The sequence below is a fragment of the Dendrobates tinctorius genome, unplaced genomic scaffold (assembly GCF_039654945.1).
Source record: "Dendrobates tinctorius isolate UK_male_01 unplaced genomic scaffold, ASM3965494v1 ptg000034l, whole genome shotgun sequence".
Taxonomy (NCBI): Eukaryota; Metazoa; Chordata; class Amphibia; order Anura; family Dendrobatidae; genus Dendrobates; species Dendrobates tinctorius.
The window spans coordinates 10,502,420-10,527,691 of NW_027361702.1; the positions used below are offsets into that span (position 1 = coordinate 10,502,420).

The window sequence follows — 25,272 nt, forward strand, 5'->3', positions numbered from 1 at the left end:
CTCACATGCACATCCGCAGCAAATCTGCAGATCATTTTAAACCTGCGGTTTTGATGCAGATTTGACTGACTCAATGCAAGTCAATGGGTGCAGAAACACTGCAGAGCCGCAAAAAGAATTGAAATGCTGCAGAAATAAAAACTCTGCAAATCCGCAGGTATATGCACACCAAAACCTCAAATTCACATAGACTAACATTGACTGTTCACTACACTGTAAGTTTGATGCAATTCCGCGCGTCCAAAAACGCTGCGGATCCACTTCTAAATCCACAGCGTGTTCACATACCCTTATGGTTAAGGGGACTCACACCCCGATAGTCACTGCATAGTTCAAAGATGTAAAACAAATCTGCCCTGGCTGAAGAGAGAAAAAAAATACGGTAAGGAGACCCTCAAATGCTGAAAGCAGGAGACCCCCCCAATAGGGCAAGGAGACCCTCAAATGCTGAAAGCTGGAGACCCCCCAATAGGGCAAGGAGACCCCAAAATGCTGAAAGCAGGAGACCCCCCAATAGGGCAAGGAGACCCCCAAATGCTGAAAGCAAGAGACCCCCACAATAGGGCAAGGAGACCCCCAAATGCGGAAAGCAGGAGACCCCCAAATTCTGAAAGCAGAAGACCCCCACAATAGGGCAAGGAGAGCCCCAAATGCTGAAAGCAGGAGACCCCCACAATAGGGCAAGGAGACCCACAAATGCTGAAAGCAGAAGACCCCCACAAAAGGGCAAGGAGACCCCCAAATGCTGAAAGCAGAAGACCCCCACCCATCCAGTTCCTTGTGTGCATGCTGCAGATACCATGCCCACCCTACCCTGTACATATACTTCACAGAATGACGCCCCCTCAGTACAGACCCTACCATAAGTCCATACTGCCCACCTTTTGGGGATGGGGTTCCCTTTCACCATCTCTACATACCACGTCTAGAGCAGGGTGCAGACAGAGGTACGCGCTCTGCCGCTTCCCTGATACCTGCACACCTGCCCTTCTTCACCCTGCATGGGCTTCTCACACTCCACAACTAGCAAGTTTGTCAGCAGAGTCTGCATCCGCCAGCTCCGGCCTCCCCGCCTGCGGGGTCACTCACCACAGTGATGCCCGCTCCTGCGCCCGACCTGGGACACTGCCACCTGCACTTGTGGCTCGAGTCGTCCTCCTGTCATATCCTCCCGCACTACGTGCCCATGCAACAATGATAATGCCGGAGACCATATAGGTGCGGCCCCGAGACCTGAGGCTTCTGGGCTACAACCGAGGGCAGGCGGATCATATACGGGAGCGGCCCAGCGGGGGTATATGAGAAGAAGTCATAGGAGAGCAGCGGCCACAGAATGAGGACAGACACCGGGCGTGAGAGGAGGGGGACACTCGGAGGGTACGACTTAAAAAACCCCAAAAAAAACAACCTTGCTTAGGTGCCGCCCCCCCCGCAGCCTGGCGCCCTAGGCATGTGCCCTCAAGTGCCTAGTGGAAAATACGGCCCTGTGTCCAGCATAATCATTAATTGCAAAGCTGTGGGGAAAAAATCAGTGCAAAATAGTCTTATCCGGTGGATATTTCAAATTTCTGGGTAGGTTATACTAACCTGACATATCCATTATTAGAGCACAAATTATCAGGGAGATGTCAGCTGCAGCAGATCCACGGGTCAGCGGTGACCATATCAAGCTTGGAATGAAAGGAATAATGTGGATATTACCCGCACTGCTGAATAAAATTCCAATCCAGACGAGATGAGTGAAAGATGGTGGATTATTCTACGCAATTTGAAGTATTAAATTACGTCTTCATCTCCTTTACCACTTGTATACAGAGACCAGGAAAACTAGCTGTTTAAATAGGTCAATTTAGCCACATGACAATGTCAAAGTACAAAGCATCATCACAGGGTGGCGCACATGACATGTATAAAAGACGAACTAAAGAATGGTAATATTAGTGAATGGACATCATAAATAATATTTCTTTAATTTTATATATATATATATACCTTTTTTTTTTTTTGTATTTTACAAATATCTCTCAAAGTCATGAACCGGGAACTGAATAATTTTATTCATGATTTTATAAGTAAAAGTACTTCTAAAATACTTTTTTTCATTTTTAATACAATAAATATAATTGTATTGGGAACTTCTTCCCATTTTTTTTTCTATGTGGGTTTTCCTCCAGGATTTCAAAAACAAAAATTTTTTTTTTCTTTTTTTTCCTTTTCTTCTTGTCTTAAAGCTGCAAAATAATTAATGAAATATTATTTATGATGTCCATTCGTTAATATTACCATTCTTTAGTTTGTCTTTTATACATGTCATGTGCGCCGCCCTGTGGTGATGCTTTGTACTTTGACATTGTTTGTCATGTGGCTAAATTGATCTATTTAAACAGCTAGTTTTCCTGGTCTCTCTATACAAGTGGTATAATTCCTGATGAAGAAGTAATTGAATAATTCGAAACACGTCGACTAATCCACCATCTTTCACTCATCTCGTCTGGGTTGGAATTTTATTCAGCAGCGCGGGTAATATCCCCATTATTCCTTTCATTCCCACATAATCATTGACATTCCTGAAATCTCATTTACACGTCATGTTTTTTTCTGCAAGTAATTTTGCTGAGATGCAGCTTGTCACTTCTTTCATCTTCTTTGCAACACATTCATTTGAATGAGTGAAAAACGCAACAAAAACAGGGGTGTTAACATACACTCCCTGACAGAAGTTATGTCGCTTATCCATGTTAAGTAAATAAAAGTTTATACCCTGACGTTAAATTCATCCATTGGTTGTATAAATTATTCTTTTGAAAGCTGGAACCCTCCAAAATGTGGTTTAGGTTAAGAAAATAAATTGCCATCAATGCGGAAATATTGATCATTTAATGGACACAGAATGGTCAGATTTTGGCAAGAGAACAGTTTTGTCGCCTGGTCATATAATGCACCCAATCCTAGTTTACATCCTCACCTGTACATGTAAATGATCGATTAATTAGTGGGTGTGTATAAAAAGAAACCCAGCACCCCAGACCTTCACTTGAGCTCTGACAACATGACAAAAATCCAATCTGCGACCAAAGCCTGGATTATCAAGAGGCTGAAGACCAGATCCACTGCAGAGGTGGTTGGCACCTTTAATGAATCTCAGCGTCAAGTACAAAGAATTAAAATAAGATTTGAAGAGACTGGAGATGTGTTTGACAAGCCCAGGTCCGGCAGACCCCGCAAGACAACTGCTCAGAAGGAACGTTTGTTGGTTAGAAAATCCAAAGCAAGCCCCTCTTCTACTGCAGCAGAGCTCCAACAGGCCTGGTCACCTCAAGTCCCTGTGTCAACTAGAACAGTTTGTAGGATTCTGTCTCGAAATAGCCTCCATGGTTGAATCAGTGCCCAGAAGCCAGCACTAAACAAAAGGCAAATAAAAAACCCTGTGGCATTTGCAAAGTCCCACAGCCTGCTAAACAGATGGACGCTGGAAAAGTGGCAGAAGGTGGATTTCTCTGATGAATCTTCAGTAGAATTACACCACAGCCGCCGCAAATACTGCAGGAGACCTACTGGAGCCCGTATGGATCCAAATTACACCCAGAAAACAGTTAAATATGGTGGTGGAAAGATCATGGTCTGGGGTTACATTCAGTATGGGGTGTGTGCAAAACATTTGCAAGGTGGAAGGCAATATTAATAGCCTAAAATATCAAGAAGTATTAGCTACCTCTTAAATTCCAAATCATAAAAGGGGTCAAATTCTGCAGCAGGATGGTTCTCCATCTCATCCATCCATCTCTAAAGCAAAGTTCCTCCAGGGAAAAAGTTCAAGGTGCTCAAGGACTGGCCAGCCCAGTCACCAGACATGAACATCATTGAGCATGTTTGGGGTAGGATGAAAGAGGAAGCTTGGAAGACAAAACCAAAGAATCTACATGAACTCTGGGATCCAGGTAAGACTGCATTCTTTGCTATTCCTGATGACTTCATTAATAAATTGTATGAATCATTGTTAAACCGCATGGATGCAGTCCTTCAAGCTCATGGAAGTCACACAAAATATTAAATATGACTCTAATAGAACCACAACTTCATTCATCAGTGTTATACAACATATATTTGTATTTTAAGTTAATTTTTTGAATATCACATTACTTTCTGTGGCCGACAAAACCTTTGTCTTGCCAAAATCTGACCATTCTGTGTCCATTAAATGATCAATATTTCTGCATTGATGCCAATTAATTTTATTAACCTAAACCACATTTCGGAGGGTTTCAGCTTTCAAAAGAATAATTTATACAACCAATGGATGAATTTAACGTCAGGTTATAAGCTTTTATTTACATAACATGGATAAGCGACATAACTTCTGTCAGGGAGTGTAGGTTTATTATTAGTCTAAAATGTCATAAGTACAGACACCTAACTCTCGGCTGTTGTATGTGATTCAGAAACATGAAAAATGATCAAACTGTGTCTAAAGGTATCCTGCAATTTACCCATAGAACTTATCTTCATACGTCCAATGATTCATCTTTTGATGGTTTATTGAGTAGTTGATATGCCACATATACTGTCCCCCTGAAGTCATACACTGTAACCAGGACCAGGGTCCTTGGTGCAGATAATGTAGTGAGCCTCAAAATTACTCCCATCCGGGGACAGCATTGCTCTCCTTTCTCTCCCAAGTCCCGGCACATTTGACTTCTTCAGACTTGGCTGGGACTCCTAGTTTGCTTGGTTACACTTTTGATATAAGACATATTTTCAATTGTTTCACACTTTTCTGTTAACTAAATAATTCCACATGTGATAATTCATAGTTTTGATGCCTTCAGAGTGAATCTACAATTTTCATAGTCATGAAAATAAAGAAAACTCTTTGAATGAGAAGGTGTGTCCAAACTTTTGGTCTGTACTGTAGGTGCAGAGACCCTGATTCCAGCGATGTATCAAGTACTGGGCTGCTTTTTTAATAAAATCACAGTTTTCTCTGTTGTACATCTAGCTGTTCTCTGAATGTTGAGCTGTGTATAACTCCGCCCATGCCACTGATTAGCTGTACTCTGTGCACACGATGTAAAGGCAGAAAGCAGCCAATCAGTGGTGGGGGTGAGTTATACACAGCAAAGCATTTAGAGAACAGCTAGACAAAACTGTTGTTTTATTAAAGCTACAGCAAGCAGCCCAGTATGTGATTCATCGCTGAAATCAGGGTCTCTTCCTCTACATTATGCTGCTCTCGGATGCCTGGTGTTAGATTCCCTTTAAGTCACTTACTAAATGTTTCAGACTTAACAGAGGGATATGCTGGTAATGTCCTAATGGTGAGCTGTAATCCACTCACGTGCATGAGCCGTACATACAAAAAATGGGATTTTATCAAAAACAATTATATTATATTTACATGTTATATAATTACTTATAAAAATAAACTCACATAAAATGAATGTGACAAAAGGGTAGAGAGTTTGAAGTTTAATTGTTTTCTGACTCCTGAAAAATAGAAGCAAAGCTTTTGACTTTTTTTCACTTTTTTATGACCTTACCGTACATTTACCGCCTCCGAGGACCGGCGGCGCTACACCAGAGCAGGAGAGGCACTGATAGAAGAGTGACTGTCAATCACTGACAGGCGGCCGGCGGTCGCTGTACTTGTATAATAATTCCACAATAATCTAAGAACATGAAATCCAGATTTCTAAAATTATGGTCAGCATTGCCTCGCCCTTACATATAACATTTGTTTGGGGTGTCAGAACTTGATGGCCGGTTCCCTCTGCGACATACTGGCAATGGTATTTTTGGAAACAATATTAGTCCTGTGAATAATATTCCTGCGATGGTCCTAAAATGCTTCATTTCTTTCCCCTCTTTGTAGCAGTCGAACACGAAATATGATGTGGTACGGTGTGTTAGGAACCAAGGAACTGTTGCAAAAAACCTACAAAAATCTGGAGCAACGTGTCAAACTAGAGGTGATTATTTCACAGCCCTGTACAGTGACAGTGAATCTATGCCTTGTGGGTGTCGGAATCTCAGTTGCGTCCCCCCCCACGCATTTCACTGAAAGTTTTTATCGGCTTTTTTGGGGGAATAATGATTGTCAGTGGGTTGTGAAACATGCAGATTGCATCAATAAGGAGGACGATATCATGTTTCATAGGGATCTGAAGAATTTAGAGGCATGAATAGATAAGTGGTATATGAGGATTATTAGAGAACTAATAATTATTTTCATTATGGGCCTCAGAACTAACAGGCAAGTAGTTTCCCAGTGTAAATTTCTGCCAGCACATAGCGGACACAGACCACTCCTGCCAGTTATTCAGCGGCTTCCGCTGACATCACATCAACAGAGCAGCTCTTCTTCTTCTGCGCTGCTCTGGTGATTGTTGATGTCATGCTGATTGACATTCAGCTCCCTGCTGCCTAACTGCAGGGAGCCAGCTGTCAATCAGTATGACATTGGCATTTACGTCCTGTTGATAGAGCAGCCCGGAAAAAGAGTTGTTCTGTTGACATGGGGCAGCTGAATCGCCGGCAGGAGCAATCAGGTAGAACATGAAGATAGTTGCCCAGTGTCAATCTCTCTCGGCACAAAACGGTCACTTACCACTCCTGCCAGTGATTCAGAGGCGTCCACTGACATTGCTTCGTCAGAACAGCTCTTCTTCTTCCACACTGCTTTGGTGGCTGCTGAAATCATGCTAATTGATATCCAGCTCCCCACTGTCAAAGTGCGGGGAGTCATCTGTCAGTCAGCATGACGTTGGCATTCAGACTCTGTCGATAGAGTAGCCCAGAAGAAGAGCTGTTCTGTTATGAGCTCATTTTCTCCTTCACCTTTGATATCCGATGAACTCCCTCTGCTGGTGAAAGGAGGTAGTGAAATTGATTTGGATGGGAAAAACCTGTCATCTGAACAGGTGGAGTGTGATTGGACATCCGGAATCTGAGTGGATATAAGGCCGCCGACGCCCTGCTGGGTTGCTGGTGATCCTCTCTGCTCTGAGCTCTGGCCTCCAGTTTAGTCCTGTCTACTAAAAGCTAAGTTTTTGCTCTGCTATTGTTCCATGAGATTTTGTCTGTTTACTTAGTGTTTGTGTTCAGCCAGCCCTGGTTGGGACTGGCTGAACTCCATTTTTGCCTCTGATCAGTTGATCTCTTTGGTCTGTTTTCAGAATATACCTGAGTGCTGATATAGTGATTTTGAAGTCTAGTGACTTCAGGGCCTTTTCTATCAGACGTGTTGGACATTATTTTTGGCAGGGTTTTTGTGTGATTGCAGACAGTTGCTTTTCTTTCCTGTCCTATCTAGCTAGTGAGGGCCCCATCGTTTGCTCAGCCTGTCTTTCTGTCTGTGTTTTCCTCTGTTTTCACCGTCAATACATGTTGGGGGCTTTCTATTGTTTTGGGGTCTGCTCTGGGGCAGTTTAGATTTCCCCTTTCTTTCTTTAGGTTTATTTAGTTCTCCGGCTGTGATGAGGTGTCTAGGACCACTGTAGGAACACCCCACGGCTACTGTTAGTTGTTGTTAATAGGATCAGGGGTCTGCAATCCGCTAGCTACGAACCTCTCCGGTTTTCTGGACTTAGCTTGTATTTTTGTTTTTTCCTCCTCCGGTGACTCATTCATAACAGAATCACCAGCCATACCGCAGATCCTAGGGTACTCAATAGCAGGAAAGAATTGTAAAAAAAAAAGTGTCAGAATTTTTTTTTATGTATATTTTTTCCTCTTTTTCTCTGGGGCCGTAGGAGGAATTTTCTTAATGGAGATTAAGCAATTGTCTGATCGTGTGGAGCAGCTGGCTGCTGAAGTGCGGGGAATTTCCGCCTATCTTGCTCATTCACATGCTGCTGAACCAAAGATTCCTACTCCTGATGTGTTTTTTGGGGATCGGTCTAAATTTTTGAATTTTAAGAATAATTGTAAATTATTTCTTGCCTTAAAGCCTAACTCATCGGGGAGCTCTGCGTAGCAGGTTAAAATTGTCATCTCTTTGCTGCGCGGCGATCCCCAGGATTGGGCGTTTTCTTTGACACCTGATGATCTTATTCTAACTAATGTGGACGCATTTTTTCAAGCCTTGGGGTTGTTGTATGATGAACCTAATGCTATTGATCAAGCTGAGAAAGCCCTGTTGACATTGAACCAGGGTCAGGATTCTGCAGACTTATACTGTCAAAAATTCCAAAAGTGGGCGGTCCTTACTACCTGGAATGATGGTGCCTTGGCAGCTCTCTTTCGGAAGGGTTTGTCAGAAACCGTAAAAGATACTATGGTGGGATTTCCTGCTCCCTCTGGTCTTGACGATTCTATGTCATTAGCCATTCAGGTTGATCGGCGTTTACGTGAACGTAAAAGTACACGAGAAATGTTGCCACCTGTTGAACAAATGTCTGAACCTATGCAATGTGATAGGGTTTTGTCTAGGGCGCAACGTCAGGAGTTCAGAAGGCATAATAAGCTGTGTTTTTTCTGTGGAGATGCCTCTCATATGATTTCTGTCTGCCTTAAACGAGAGAAACGTTTTGCACACACATTTGATGTGGGTGGTGTTCAACCTAAGTTTCTTCTGGCAATTACTCTGATCTGCTCCCTGTAAACATTAAGCATGGGGATGAATGGAAGACGGGGTTTAATACTCCGGAGGGACATTTTGAGTACCTGGTGATGCCTTTTGGGCTCACTAATGCCCCTTCTGTCTTCCAGTGCTTCATGAATTATATTTTCCGGGACTTTGTGGATAAATTTTTGATCATCTATCTGGATGATATTTTGATCTTTTCCAGGGATTGGGACTCTCATGTGGAACATGTTCGGACTGTGTTCCGGATTTTGAGGGAGAATTCCCTGTATGTTAAGGGATCGAAATGCTTTTTTGGTGTACAGAGGATTTCATTTTTGGGATTTATTTTGTCTCCGTCAACTATTGAAATGGACCCGGCCAAGGTACAGGCCATTTATGATTGGGTTAAGCCCACTTCTTTGAAGGCCCTCCAGAAGTTTTTGGGTTTTGCTAATTTTTATCGTAAATTTATAGCTAATTTTTCTGGTATTGCCAAACCATTGACTGATTTGACTAAGAAGGGTGCTGATGTGCTGAATTGGTCTCCAGAGGCTGTTTCTTCCTTTCAGGAGTTGAAGCGGAGGTTCACTTCAGCTCCGGTTTTGCGGCAACCTGATGTCTCACTCCCGTTTCAGGTAGAGGTGGACGCTTCTGAGATTGGTGCAGGAGCTGTTTTGTCCCAAAAAGATCCGGTGACATCTAAAATGAATCCGTATGCTTTCTTTTCCCGAAAGTTCTCCCCATCCGAACGCAACTACGATGTGGGAAATTGGGAACTGTTAGCCATGAAAATGGGCATTTGAGGAGTGGAGACATTGGTTGGAGGGAGCTAAACATCAAGTCGTGGTCCTTACTGACCACAAGAATTTGATTTACCTTGAGTTGGCCAAACGCTTGAATCCTAGACAGGCTAGGTGGGCCTTGTTTTTCACACGTTTTGATTTTGTGGTCTCTTTTCTTCCGGGCGCTAAGAATGTCAAGGCAGACGCCCTCTCTAGGAGTTTCTTTGCTGATTCTCCTATTGTGACCAAGTCTGCTACCATCTTAGGTGAGGGGGTAGTTCTTTCTGCCATCTCGCCCGATTTGAGACGTGCTGTGGAAGAGTTTCAGGAGGACAAACCTGAGCGTTGTCCCATTGGAAAATTGTATGTTCCTGACCAGTGGAAAAAGAGAGTAATCTCTGAAGTTCATTGCTCCGCATTGGCTGGTCATCCAGGTATTTTTGGTACTAGAGATTTGGTGAGTCGGTCTTTTTGGTGGCCCGCCTTGTCTCGTGATGTCAGGAATTTTGTGCAGTCCTGTGGGACTTGTTCCCGGTCTAAACCTTGTTCTCGCTCTAGTGGGTTGTTGATGCCTTTGCCGGTGCCCAGGAGGCCATGGACCCATATTTCAATGGATTTTATTTCTGATATGCCTGTCTCTCAGAGAATGACTGTATTTGGGTGATTTGTGATAGATTCTCTAAGGTGGTCCATCTTGTACCACTCCCTAAGTTGCCATCTTCCTCAGAGTTGGTGCCCTTGTTTTTGCAACAGGTGGTTCGCTTGCATGGGATTCCTGAGAACATTGTGTCTGACAGAGGAGTTCAGTTTGTTTCTAGATTTTGGAGGACTTTTTGTTCCAAGCTGGGAATTCAGTTGTCCTTCTCTGCGTTTCACCCTCAGACCAATGGGCAGACGGAGAGAACAAACCAGACTTTGGAGCCTTATTTGAGATGTTTTATTTCTGCTGATCAGGATGATTGGGTTTCATTCATAACACTGTTCTATTGACGTGGGACAGCTCAATCGCCTGCAGGAGCGGTCAGGTAGAACATGCAGGTAGTATGCTTCTGTTAGATTTTAGGTCCACAGTAAGAAAACAATTGAAAAATGGTCCTGGTTGACCATTTTAAATATAAGGTTAAGCACTTGGGAGGGGAAAATAAAAACTGACATGGCAAAGAACTTAGGAATAGAGATGGGCGGACACTTGGATGTTCGTATCTGTCGGGCTTGGCTTAATAGTTACAAAAATTTTGAGTTTGGGTAGCAGAAGCAGGACCCCCATCACTTGAGTGGGGGGCCCGAACATCCAGTGCTTGCCTCGCTGTCATGTGCATGAAAGCGTGCATACACAGCTTCTGATTGATGGTGAAATCATGCCTGCCGGTCAGAGAGCCGCTTTTGCCATGCTGTCAAGAGACAGCGTGATTACGCAGCTGTCATCTGAGGTATAAAGTTTATCTCCAGTCACTGGTGTCAGCTGATTGGACTATTGGTCGCATCAGCCAACACCTGCTGCTGCTAATAATAGCGAGAGCAGGAGCGCGGGATGGGTTTATTCATCAGCCGGTTCCTGCGCTGTAAATAAGTACCGGTAATAAAAAAGAACAGCGTGGGTTCCCCTGTGTTTTTTATAACCAGCCAGGCAAAACCCACAACTGGGGGCTGCAACCCTCAGCTGTCAGCTTCAGCAAGGCTGTTTATCAGGAATAGAGGAGTCCTCACGCCGTATTTTATAATGATTTAAAGAAATGATTTAAAAAATGTCATAGGGTAACTCCATTTTTGACAACCAGCCTTGCTAAAGCAGACAACTGGATGCTGGCATATCAGGCTGCTAAAGGGCCATGGATATTGCCATCCCCAACCTAAAAATAGCAGCCTGCAGCCACCTGGAAAAGGCGCATCTATTAGATGCATCAATTCTGGTGCTTTGCCTGGCTCTTCCCACTTGTCCTGTAGCGGTAGTAAGTGGGGTTCATATTTGTGGTGTTGATGTCTCCTTTGTATTGTCAGGTGACATTAAGCCCACGGATTACTAATGGACAAGCACTTATAAGACGCCTATCCATTGCTAATCGTATAGTTACAGTATATGGTAAATAAAACAAAGCCAGAATAAAGTCCTTTATTTGAAAGAAAACAAAACACACATATATTTTTTTTATTTAAAAATAATAAACACAGTTATACTCACCTAACGCCTAATTCCACTCAATCTCTCGTCTCCTTGTAATAAAACAAAAATAAAAACAACAATATCCCTCACCTGTCCGTCATTGTGTCCATGTCTGGGGGATAAACAGTTTTCAACCTGGACGGTGCCAAAATGCGACCGTTCAGGCTGAGAACTACAAAAGAATGAGCTGCTGCGTCACAGCCTCAGTGACCAGCGGTGATGTCATTAAGGTTACTGCTGGTCACTGAGGTTGCATTCCCAGCTGGGCTGAACTGTGGTGATCTCACCTCTGCACCTTGAGACTTTTACAGTGCTAGCGGGTATCTCACCAAGGTCACTGCAGTTCATTGGCCCGGATGGGAACGCAGCCTCATTGACTGGAGGTAACCGCGGTGATGTCACTGCTAGTCACTAATGCTGCAGTCACAGCAGCTCATTCACCAGTGGTTCTCAGCCTGGATGGTCGCTTCTTGGCACCAGACATGGATTATGGCATGTGACAGAATGACAGACAGGTGAGGGATATTGTTTTTTATTTTTGTTTTCATTCAAGATTCAGTGGAATTTGGCGTTATGTGAGTATAACTGTGTTTGTTATTTTTAAATAAAAAAAGTAAAAGTGTGTTTTATTTTATTTCAAATAAAATACTTTATTGTTGCTGTGTATTTATTTACCAAACAACTTATTTAAATTAAAAAATACGGCGTGGAGACCCTTCTATTCTTGATAACCAGCCTTGCTGAAGCTGACAGCTGAGGGTTGAAGTCCCTATCTGTGAGGTTTGCCTGGCTGGTTATCAAAAATACAGGTGAACGCTGCCAATTTTTTTTAAATTATTAATTTACAGCGCTGGATTCGGCTAATGAATACTCTCATCAGCTGCTCCTGCTCTCACTCTTATTAGCAGCAGCAGGTGTCGGATGATGGGAGCTGTACTCCCATCTGCTAGCACCAGTGACTGCAGGTAAACTTTATACCTCCAATCACAGCTGCGTGTTCACGCTGTCATTTGAAAGCATGGGAACCGCGGCTGTCTGACCAGCGCTGATGATTTTACCGCCAATCAGAAGCGTTGCTTTATAATAAGCAGGTACTGGGATGCAGTAACACAAATGCTGCAGATCTGGGATCAACTATATTTAATTATTTAACAGTGGGAAAACTCCTCACAGGGAGATAGCAGGGTGAACAAAGACTACAAAGGTAAAACTAAATATAACTTTGTTAACCAAACAGTCTCTGGTAAACAGTTTCACTTATCGTGACTCCGCAGCCTGTCACTCTCTGAAGGCCCTGTGGGTAGCAGAATGCCGGTGGTGTTCGGTGTAATGTCTGCTAGCGTCCTCGCCTAGCACATGGTCCTTCTTCTGGCGCAGTGGGCAGTCTCCTGTTTTGCCCGCTGAGCCCCTAATCCATATATCTGTGGAGTAAGAGAGTAGAGCTCTCCACAAGATTCCTCTTGATGCGGGACTCATTGAGCAGTCGCCGTGAACTGAAGGGCTGCGCTGCAATGCTTTAACGGCGTGCGTCTCTCTGGCTATCAGCCGACACCCAGACTTTCGTACTGCGATGCTTCGTCGATCGCACGCTCCCCTGCGCAACCGCCAGTTTCGGTGAGTCCCTCACTATGCCGCCCTTTCTCTTCACGCCATGGCCTGTCGCTCCCCTCACAGCGGTTGCGGTCTGCACCTCATCGGCGTTCTGGCGGGAAGAACGCTTCAGTTGCCGCGCAACCCATTTTACCTCACACTGACTGGCCAGGCCCCCTTCACCCTGGTTACTGGCTCTCTACAGCTGCAATCCCAGGAACAGGAGGTTCGGTCCCAGGAGTTCCGGACCCGACGCTTCAGCTGCCGTACCAACCCGGTCCTCCCTTCTACAGTTTGCCACACTAATCTAACTGAACCTTTCCCAAATATCCTTTGACTCTGCCAGACTTTCCATTTTCCTTTTCTATGTTTTATCTCTTCCTTCATCGTTAGAACCGTGTTCTAGTGTCCCTTCTATCTTGTTTTTAACATTTCGTTTTCCCCTTTATGTTTTCTTTTCCTTTCCTGACTTCACCACTCGTTCAATATTTCACATAACAGAATTTTTCTATACTTGCTTTTTTACTTTTTGACTATATCTCTGACCTTGATTTATTATTCATGACCTTTTATCCTTCCACATTTTCACATCCTGTGTGGCCTTTTTATTTTGGTGCCCATTCCAGGCTATTTAACCCCCTATTGCTCCTGTACTTTGTACAGTTGGTTTTACATATGAGAAAGACGCCGATCTATGGAAATGCGCTATGCAATAAAAAATGCTTCTTTATATTGTTGGGTCAAGGATCTTCATATCGGCTATATTTTCCTTTATGGATTTCTCAATGTAAGAGCAGAGGAAATATATATATATATATATATATATATATATATAAATATTCATGGGCTCTCTAAAACACGGAAATCAGCCAATCAGTGGTGAGGGTGGAGTTATACAGAGCTCAGCATTAAACCATCTGCTAGACCTGCAGCAGATAAAACAGGGATTTTAGCCAAGCTACAACAAGCAGCCCGGTAAGTGATACATCAGTGTCTCTGCTCCTACACCATGCTGCTCTAAGATGGAGAAGCAAAAGCCTGGTTACAGATTCCCTTTAATAAACATAAAGAAAGCATATGATTTCAAGATAAATGCCATTGTTGTGCATTATGATAGCATTTATAGGAATATGCCATACTAATGTACTTCTTGCTGTTTTTAGTGTGATGGCGTTACCATATCTTTGCCCAGTCTTCAAGGTATTGCAGTTTTAAATATACCTAGTTATGCTGGAGGTATTAACTTCTGGGGAGGAACCAAAGAGGACAATGTAAGTATTCACCATGAGTATGACTGTTATCATTATACTAGAGAATCACAACACTGCGGGGAAAATGTAGAACTACATGGCAGCCATTAAGATAAATGTAATGCAAGAACTGTTTTGAGTCCACCAGAACGGGAACTTCTCTGACCCTTGGGGCTTGCTTAGACATATATTTTTCACATACGAGTTCTATGAGTGACTTTCATTGCACTTAGTATAGTCTATGGGTCTGTTAACACGTCCATTTTTTTACGGACTCAATGATTCATGCAAAATCGCAGCTACATGTCTGATATTAATCCAAGTGTCAGATCAAAAGAGGCAATGCAAGCCTATGGGTCTATGAAAGCTTTGGGCTGCACTCGGATGGTATCCATGTGCTGTCTGTTTTTCATGGTTGACAAAATTCTGACAAAACTGTTATGCTCACTGGGTGAGGTGGATCCTGGAAGACCAAGGTCCAGATGGGCACACAGGCCAGGGTTGTCAATGCAGCAGGCAGGTGAGCCATGAGATAAACAGATATTGGAAGCGGTAAGCAGACCACAGGCAGACCAAAGACATGTGGGAGACCTGAAATGTCCTGAAAGCTGCAAGAGGACTGGAGACATCTGGTAGACCGCAGGCATATAGCAAAGCTACTGGAAGCCGCAGGCAAACTTGAGACTTCTGGGAGACCACAAACAGATAGCAGAGGTAGCAAAGGTCCTGGAAGTTGCAAGAGGACTGAAGTTGTCCAGGAGACCACAGACTGGTAGCAAAGATCCTGGAAGTTGCAGGAGGACTGGAGTTGTCCGGGAGACCACAGACATGTAGCAAAGGTCCTGGAAGTAGCAGGAGTACTGGAGACGTCCAGGAGACTGCTGACAGCAAAAGTCCTGGAAGACACAGGAGAACTGGAGACATCCGGGAGACTGCTGACAGGTATCAAAGGTACTGAAAGCCGCAGGCTGACCAGAGACATCCAGGAGACCACAGGCAAGTTGCAAAGGTTCTAAAAGCTCTAGACAGACAGGTAACTGAAATACTAGAAGCCGCAGGCTGACAGGAGTTGTCCTGGAGACCGCAGGTAGCTGTGCAGTGTGCACTGACAAACTAAAAGTCTTAATACCAAGAAACAGATGAGTGTCTTGATAAACCTTTTATAGGCCTAGGTATATGAACTATGGGAACACAACTGAGTATTTCCAAAGCACAGTGTGGAGAGTAAGAAAGTGTAGCAGAGCCGGGTTAAGGGAGCAGAACGGAGCAGAAGGACGTCTGAAGGAGGTTATACAGTGCTGTCACAGCTCAAGAAAAACCCATAATAAATCATAGTATCAAGATAATACACACAGTGATGTCACATAACAGTTATACAGTGTTGCACAGCAGACAGATAATACATAAGTAATAATACAAGGATAATGCACACAGTGATGTCACATAAAAGTTATACAGTGCTTTCACAGTAGACAGATAATACCATACTTAATAAATCATAATACAAGGATAATCCACACAGTGATGTCACATAGCAGTTATACAGTGCTGTCACAGAAGACAGATAATACATAAATCATAATACAGGGATAATGCAAATAGTGATGTCACATAACAGTTATACAGTGCTGTCACAGGAGATTATACATAAACCATAATACAAGAATAATTCACACAGTGATGTCACATAACAGTTATACAGTGCTGTCACAGCAGACAGATAATACATAAATCATAATACAAAGATAATGCACACAGTGATATCACATAACAGTTATACAGTGCTGTCACAGCAGACGGATAATCTATTATATAAAGCTCAAGTGTGTGTATGTATGTATGTATGTATGTATGTATGTATGTCCGGGATTGGCATCCGCACCGTCGCAGCTACAGCCACAAAATGTGGCACAGTCACACGTCTGGACCCCGAGAGCGTCCTAGGCTATGTTGTGAGGCGAAATTTTAACCCCGCACGTTCCAATTCACCAAACAATTTTGCCCCTATCTACATAATGGGGGAAAAAGGGTGTGTGTATCAAGCTCCGCCCCTCATTATGATGTCACAATGGATGCCATGGCGACGCTGATGTCATCATAGGTTGCAAGCCCCGCCACTCATTATGATGTCATAATGGTTGACTATGGGATGGAGGATGTGTGATGGGTATATGGGCACTGGACTATGGGATGGAGGATATGTATGATGGGTATATGGGCACGGGACTATGGGATGGAGGATGTGTATGACAGGTATATGGGCACTGGACTATGGGATGGAGGATATGTATTACGGGTATATGGGCATAGGACTATGAGATGAAGGATGTGTGATGGGTATATGGGCACTCGACTATGGGATGGCGAATATGTATGATGGGTATATGGGCATGGGACTATACGATGGAGGATGTGTGATGACTATATGGGCATGGGACTATGGGATGGAGGATGTGTGATGGGTATATGGGCACTGGACTATGGGATGGAGGATATGTATGATGGGTATATGGGCACGGGCCTATGGGATCGTGGATATGTATGATGGGTATATGGGCATGGGACTATGAGATGAAGGATGTGTGATGGGTATATGGATATTCGACTATTGGATGGCGAATATGTATGATGGGTATATGGGCACGGGACTAGGGGATGGAGAATATGTATGATGGGTATATGGGCACTCGACTATGGGATGGAGGATAGGTATGTTGGGTATATGGGCAAGGGCCTATGGGATGGAGGATAATTATAATTTGTTATAACTATCCACAGTTAGTTACTATGCCCGGGCAGCGCCGGGCTCTTCAGCTAGTACATAATAAATCCTAATACAAGGATAATGCACAGTGATGTCACATAACAGTTATACAGTGCTGTCACAGCAGACAGAAAATACATAAATCATAATACAAGGATAATGCACACAGTGATGTCACTTAACAGTTATACAGTGCTGTCACAGTAGACAGATAATATATAATTCACAATACAAGGATAATGCACACAGTGATGTCACATAACAGTCATACAGTGCTGTCACAGCAGACAGATAATATATAATAAATCATAATAAAAGGATAATGCACACAGTGATGTAAAAGTACAAACATGTAAGTTTCGGATCTATAATACAAGGATAATGCACACAGTGATGCTGAAGTACAGGACTGACAGATGCATTGATGTTACTACATAGAATTAATAAACACGGTGTTACATGTAAATGATGCTGCAGAGTTATTCAGTCCAGGGAAAATGAACAGTGAAGATACATTATGAGACTGCTCCTCTTCCCACCATGTAGCTGTTAGTTTCCCACCTGGACCCTGCATGTGTTATGTGTTGATTTGTTGGCATATCTTTACACTGCAGAATTTCGGGGCGCCCTCCTTTGATGACAAGAAGCTGGAAGTGGTTGCTGTGTTTGGGAGCATTCAGATGGCGATGTCCCGTGTGATCAATCTGCAGCACCACCGCATCGCACAGGTGACACTGATATGCGTGTGATCTACACCGCTCAAGATAATTTCTACATATTTGCACTGTTATTCTTTATTGCTGCAGTATTACTGTTTCATTCCATAGATTTGGAAGTAATTTTTTTTATTCTCATTGACAGAATAGAATGATTGTAAGGAATGTTATAGTTTTTCAACCTGACATTATATTATAATTATAGATATCAGTATGGGCTGCAGTTGAATGGAAACTGTAATGTCCCCAAATGCAGATAACTTGCAGATATAGGGATATCGTGCAGGTTAATATCGTTATAATGCTGTATGGCTGCGGCTATAGGGAGAAAATTATATTCCCCCAGGAGCCGCTGACTTTTAAGGGCCTGTCACACTAAGCGATATTGCTAGCGATATCGCTATGTCTGATACTTACCTCCGACCGCTCCCCCCCTGGTTATCGCTGATCGCGCGAGAACGTCCTGGACCATTTCTCATCGTCAGCTTCCTGCTGTGGAGACGAGCGACGCGTGGACACGGGCGGGAGGACGTCAGGATCGCCTCGTCTGACAGGTAAGTAGCGACCCCCGACCCCTGCGATGTCGCTGGTGAGATCTGCCTGTGTGGCAGCTCACAAGCGACCACTTAGCGATGCACCAGCGATCCTGACCGCGTCATATCGCTGGTCGGGATCGCTGGTGCATCGCTAAGTGTGACAGTACCTTTAGTCCAAAAGATGTGGCTGTCAGTCGCCACTGAGTAAACAGTCGGTGGCGGTTGTAAGCATGTTCCTGCACTGGCTTACAGTTGGCTCGGTACTGATGTGCTGTAGAGCGAACTGTCACTCAAAGTGCCATAGTGAACTTACATCCGCTGCTCAAGGTAAAATCACCAAAAGTAGTATACAATTAAAGCAGGAGTCACACCAACGTATAATACGGACGAGTACTAGGCGATAAAAAAATCGCATACCACTCGTCCCAATGTTAATCTATGGAGCAGCTCCCATCATCCGATTTTTCTCACACGTTTTCTACATGCGAGTGAAATCACAGCATGCTGCGATTGTACGCGTATCTCGGCTGATAATCGCCAATGCAAGTCTATGGGGGCTAGAAAATAGCGGATTACACACGGACCAGACGTGTGACTTACGAGAAATACGCACCGGTGTCCTTTAACAAAAGCCGGCAATTCATTTTGCGATACAGTAAAATCACACTGACATGTTTAATAAAGAAATGAAATAATAGATATAGACACATAGAATACATATATATATATATATATATATATATATATATATATATACACATTTCATTGAGACATATATATATATGCATATATATATTTCATAGAGTTCTACATAGCAGAATAGCCGCTAAATCAATTGCCGGCTTCTGTAAAATCATTCCCCAACCCGACATGAAATGACACATGGTTTACATACAGTAATCCATTTAATTTCATTTATTTTTATATGTCTTTGACTAATAATTAAATTAGGGTACGTGTGTAAAATTTGGGACATCTAGGTGTTAAATTAAGGGGTTAATTCGATGAAAAAAAAAATGCATGGGCTCCCGCAGTAAATTATCAACCAGAGATGGAAAGCCTGTGAGTGAGGGCAGATATTAATAGCCTTGAGAGGGACCATTGTTTTTGCCCCCCCCCCATGGCTACAAAAATCTGCCTCCAGACACCCCAGAAAAGATGCACCTTTTCTGGCACTTAGCCTCTCTATGCCCATTGCCCTGTAGCAGTGGCTAATGGGTTAATAATAATGGGTTAATGTTACCTTGCTATTGGAAGGTGACATTAAGCCGGATTAATAATGGAGAGGTGTCAATAAGACACCTATCCATTATTAACCCTAGACTTGTAAAGGGTTAAAAAAACACACACAGACTTTAATTAAAAATTCTTTTAATGAAATAAAGACACCAAGTTATTGACCATATTTATTCCTCTGCTAATCCATAAATAAGCCATGGTCCTATAACAAAAGTAAAACAAAGAAGCAACAATATACTTTCCTCTCCGCTGGTCAGTCACGTCCCCCGCTGCAATCCATCAGAAGGGGTTAACTGGTTTACAATGGGACTGTTGCTAATGTGACCAGCCCGATATAAACCACTGCCAGAATGAATTAGTTCATCTCTGCGCAGCCTTCCCGGCTGACCGGAGATGAACTAATGAGCGTGGAAAAGTTTCTGGACTTTTTCCCACGCTCATCAGTTCACCTCAAGTCAGCCAGGGACGTCAGTGAGGCTACACGGAGTCCCCTGGCGCGAAAAAATCTCGGCATATGGATGCCATACAAATGTCATACGGATGCTTACATGCGCAAAAAACGCAGCCACACCTTGACAACGGATGACATACGGATCACTGTTCAGGGAACATTTCTGCGTATTACGGACGTAAAATACAGACCTTATTTTTATACGTTGTGTCTGACTCCAGCCTAATACATCTAATCTTTATAAAGCTCATCAAATAATGTCCCTATTAAAAGAGAATTTTATTTAATATTATTTAAACGGCTACTATTCATAACATATAAATATATGCACTGCAAATAGAAAAAAAAACAATATAATAGGCTAAAAAAAAGGTTGAAGTCAGCTCACCTTTCTGCTATGTGCAGCTTATCTCATTATCAGCCAACGCCCTGCACGGATCCAAGTGATCTTAAGGAAACATCAGTACAAAAAATGGAAGGATCCAGTGATGTTGTGTGACGGTTAAAAACCAATATTTATTGTCAAAATGGCATTAAAATATTCTCAGGCACATAATGTCTGGCAACAATGCATGGAAACACAGATCTGATATAATAGGCTACTCTTTAAAAAAGTTGTCCACTACTTGCACAACTTTTTCTCATATCCCTCACTTGGCCCTGATAAAATAATAAATCCTATACTCGCCTCCTGTGCTGGCGCCGTTCCTGCAGTGTCGACACTCGTTCTCACCGGGGCTCTGCAGTGATGTTATGACACGAGATGTCTGGTGCCCAATCAGCGCTGGCGTCCCTGGCCCTGCGATCAATTTGTCCAAAGGAATTATTATTATACACCACTTCATATAATAGTTCCCATTCATTCCCAGGTTTATATTATTGAAATAAAGCATCTGCAGTGGCGGTATACATGGATTTAGCCCCAAAAATATTGAATGCAAACTTTCCGAAGATATATTGAAACGGGTTAAATTCAATTTCACCCGGTAGCTGCACTTTTCAGTGAGGCAGCCAGACAGCATTATAACACTACTAATCTCTAGATATAGGGTTAATAGTGTATGCCGAAACAAACACTTACTGCTTGCAGAAAAAAATAATTCTAACTTAACACTGGAAAACAAAAAAGATTCTAAAAGTTTGAACTTATTAATTTTCTTTATAAAAAATGCATAATCTTTCTGGAGCTGACATTTTAAATGGTACCTTATATATCAACAGTGTCGCGTGGTAAAGATTACTATTTTGGGAGAAGAAGGGGTTCCTGTTCAAGTGGATGGAGAAGCTTGGGTGCAACCTCCTGGCGTCCTAATGATTCAGCACAAAAACCGAGCTCAGATGCTTACAAGAGACAGGGTATGTGCTGGGCAATGTATGTGCTGGGCAATGTATGTGCAGGGTATGTGTGGGGCAATGTATGTGCGGGGCAATGTATGTACTTAGAAATTTATGTGCACAGTATGTGCTGGGGAATGTTTGTGCAGGATATGTACTTTGCAATGTACGTGCACAGGGTACGTACTGGCAATGTACCCATATGTCCTGGACAATGTATGGGCATGTTATGTTCTGGGTAATGTATTTGCTAAGAAATGTATGTGCAGGGTATACAATAGGCAATGTATGTGCAAGGTATGTGCTGGGAAATGTACCTGTGTTCAATGGACAATGTATGTGCTGGGTAATGTATGTGCTGGGCAATGTATGTGTTGGGCAATGTATTTGTGGGGGAATTTTTGTGCAGGGTATGTGCTGGGCAATGTATGTGCTGGGCAATGTATGTGCAGGTGATGTGCTGGGTAATATATGTTCAGGGTATGTGCTGGGCAATGTTTGTGCAGGGTACCGTATGTGCTGGGCAATGTATGGGCTGTGCAGGGTATGTGCAGATTATGTGCTGGGCAATGTATTTGTTGGGGAATATATGATTCTCAATTAGATTAAGTCTTTTACTAGGCCACTCCAGAACATGTACCTGTTTCCCTTTGAAACACTCGAGTGTTGCTTTAGCAGTATGCTTTGGGTCATTGTCTTGTTGGAAGGTGAACCTCCGTTACAGTCTCAAATCGCTGAGAAAATGAAATAGGCTTTACTCAAGAATATGCCTGTAATTTTCACCATCAATGTTCCCCTTGACTCAGACCACTTTCCTTGTCCCTGCTGCCGAAAAACATCCTCAAAGCATAATGCTGCCACCACCATGTTTCACTGGGCGGATAGTGTTCTTGGGGTGATGAGCTGTGTTGGTTGTGCACCAGACATAGCGTTTACTTTGGTGGCCAAAAAGTTCACTTTTGATCTCATCTGACCACCTCACCTTCCTCCAAGCATTTCCCCCCATGTATTTTGACAAAATGAATGAGCCTTAAAATTTTTGTGTGTAAGTAAACGCTTTTTTTCTGCCCGCCCTTTGGTCTCTGTGTGGCCTCTCTGTTTAATGCCCTCCTTGCCCGGGCTGAAAGTTATGGTGGGCGCCATCTCTTGGCAGGTTGTTTGTGTAATATGTTTTTTCCATTTCATGATAATGGATTTGATGGTGCTCCGGGGATCATCAAAGGTTTGGAGATTTTTTTATAACCCAACCCTGACTTGTGCTTCTCAACAACCTTGTCCCTGACGCGTTTGGAGATCTCCTTAGTCTTCACGGTGTTGTTTGGAGATCTCCTTGGTCTTCATGGTGTTGTTTGGAGATCTCCTTGGTCTTCATGGTGTTGTTTGGAGACCTCCTTGGTCTCCATGGTGTTGTTTGGATATCTCCTTGGTCTTCATGGTGTTATTTGGAGATCTCCCTGGTCTTCGTGGTGTTGTTTGGAGATCTCCCTGGTCTTCGTGGTATAGTTTAGAGATATCCTTGGTCTTCATGGTGGTGTTTGGAGAACTCCTTGTTCTCTATGGTGTTGTTTGGAGATCTTCTTGCTCTTCATGGTGTTTGGTTAGTGGTGCCTCTTGTTAATGGAGTTGCAGCCTCTGTGGCCTTTCAGAAAAGTTAAAGTGTATATGCTGACAGACATTAATTTATGCCCATATTTTCTCACTTCACCAACTTGGACTATTTAGTGCTGATGCGTCACACACAAACCACATGCATTACAAAAATATTTACACACAGGTTGTAATGTAACAAAATAGGTAAAATGTCAAGGGGGTGAATACTTGTGCAAGCCACTGTATGTGCAGGGTATGTGCTGGGAAATGTATGTGCAGGATATCTGCTGGGCTTCTGCAAGCAATATAGGTGAAGAATGCCATTAAAATGCCCACAGCTCCATAAATGTAGGAGTCACACACAACGCTGATTTGCCTCTTTTCTTCCTTCATGACATATTGTTGAAAGCTCAGACACAAGAATTTCACCAGAAGATAAATAAAATATATTGTTATGTTTAATTCATTAACAAATAAGGTAATTTATTTCCTTATTATATGATTTTTCTCTTTCCAATTAGGCATTTGAGAGCACCTTAAAATCATGGGAGGACAAAAGAAAAGGGGAAAACTATAGTCGACCACGACTTCATTCCCAACAGTCGATGGAGTACCTATCGGAAGAAGAGTTTGCTCATCTGCAGCAACTTGCAAGTTCTGCGGAAAACCTTATTAGCAGGTATAGATTAGTCAGCTTCTTTATGACACCAGGTGTGGGCCTTGTTCACCCCACATTTTTTTGGTCCGTTTGACGGGGTTCTTTTTTTTTTGCATTGGCTGCAGCGTTGAGGTTCAAGTCTGCAGTCAGTTTAAGGGACTTGTGAATCCTCACACTGCGAGCTGTCAGGATTCTCGGGAGCAGGCAGTAATGTGATCACAACTATGTGATTTGCAGACTTCCAGCCACATTCTGACTAGACATGTCCGGCCTCTGTCAATTCACTTGTATTAGGTGAGGATGTGCACGTCTAGTCGACATGTGACCACACATGTGGAAATCACATACTTGTGGTTACGCACCCACGCCCACTTGAGGCCAAACAATCCGGACCTTGCAGACTTGTACCCCAAGTCTGGAAAACCCCTTTAAGCCACACTATTTTGAAAAGGTATTAACTACATTACCATTATACCAATCTGGGTATAGGTGTGATATCTTCGTGCATACAGTATAAGAGCTTATACTGAACATCTTTGTTTGTGTCTACTTGTTGCTACATGTAAAAAAAAGTGTCGCAATATAGAGTGCGTGAAACTGGTCTTAAAGGGACTGTCCAATTCACTAACTGGATTGAAGTTTGATAGTTGTCAAAACTTTCAGACATGTTTTTCCAAATGTAGTATTACGGGTTGACCATTTTTACTTGGTCATTATTCACATGTCCGTTTTTCGGTACATTTTGGGATCATAAAATATAAGCAAACATAGTAAATAAATACATACATACATGTTGGTAAAATGATGTCTGTTTTTATGCAGAATCCGGGAAGCTGCTAAATCACACAAGGCCATAGAACAAGAACTGGCGCACGCTGTAAATGGCAGCTTCGCGGTATTAAATGATGCTTTTTCCAACAAGATAAACAATTCACCTGAGGTAGGAAAAAAAATATTTAACATATGTAATGAAAAATTGCAAAATGTATTTGGAAAAGGCATGTTTTGTAAAGGACGTCTTACAGTTCCAGAAATGGATGGGATTTATGGAAATCTCTTGCCCATGGGGCTTTTTTTTCCCACACTGCATAAACTGCCCTGTGGTGCGTGTTGGAAATCCGCAACATGTCATTTTCTCTTGCGGGTACGATGAGTTTTATGTGTGGATGTTCCCCATAGAATTGCAGAAATCTGCTGGTAAAAAAAAATGCACATGACTGTATCAAAAAGTTTTGTCAAAGCCGAATACTATGAAATATCTAAAGCAAAGCAGCTTTTCTAAAACATGACGAACCAAAAAGAGACAAAGAATTCAGAGTCAAAAAAAGATATAAAAATGCATTAAAAAAAAACACAAAAGAATGAAACAAGTAAAAACAAAAAATATATTAGCCCACTGGCGCGCTCAGGTATTAAGTATAGGCTAGAGCCGCTGGTATCTAGACAGATTCTGTGCCTGTGCTGTCAAAATGAACGTAAAGATATATAATAGGTAGAAAGATACCGCGCTAGAGCCCTGAATATGAGATATCCAACCTGTACGCATATGGGGTGATAGCATACAGAAATATATGGTTGGGTGGCCCCCTGGGTATAATATGCAGTCTCCAAGCAGTGAAACAGTGATCATATGTAAC

The 25,272-nt window shown here is 42.8% G+C and overlaps 1 protein-coding gene across 4 annotated transcripts in view; it reads left to right on the forward strand.

Annotated features, from left to right (window-relative positions):
- Nucleotides 1-25,272, forward strand: part of LOC141087528 (diacylglycerol kinase eta-like) — a 293,759-nt gene that overhangs the window by 244,191 nt on the left and 24,296 nt on the right. For all 4 annotated transcript variants that reach the window (XM_073573095.1, XM_073573091.1, XM_073573094.1 and 1 more), the window contains exons 20-25: nucleotides 5,870-5,966; nucleotides 14,260-14,367; nucleotides 17,725-17,838; nucleotides 21,274-21,408; nucleotides 23,499-23,656; nucleotides 24,458-24,575. In XM_073573095.1, coding sequence (XP_073429196.1) covers nucleotides 5,870-5,966; nucleotides 14,260-14,367; nucleotides 17,725-17,838; nucleotides 21,274-21,408; nucleotides 23,499-23,656; nucleotides 24,458-24,575 — 730 coding nt within the window. The remainder of the gene's footprint in view (nucleotides 1-5,869; nucleotides 5,967-14,259; nucleotides 14,368-17,724; nucleotides 17,839-21,273; nucleotides 21,409-23,498; nucleotides 23,657-24,457; nucleotides 24,576-25,272) is intronic.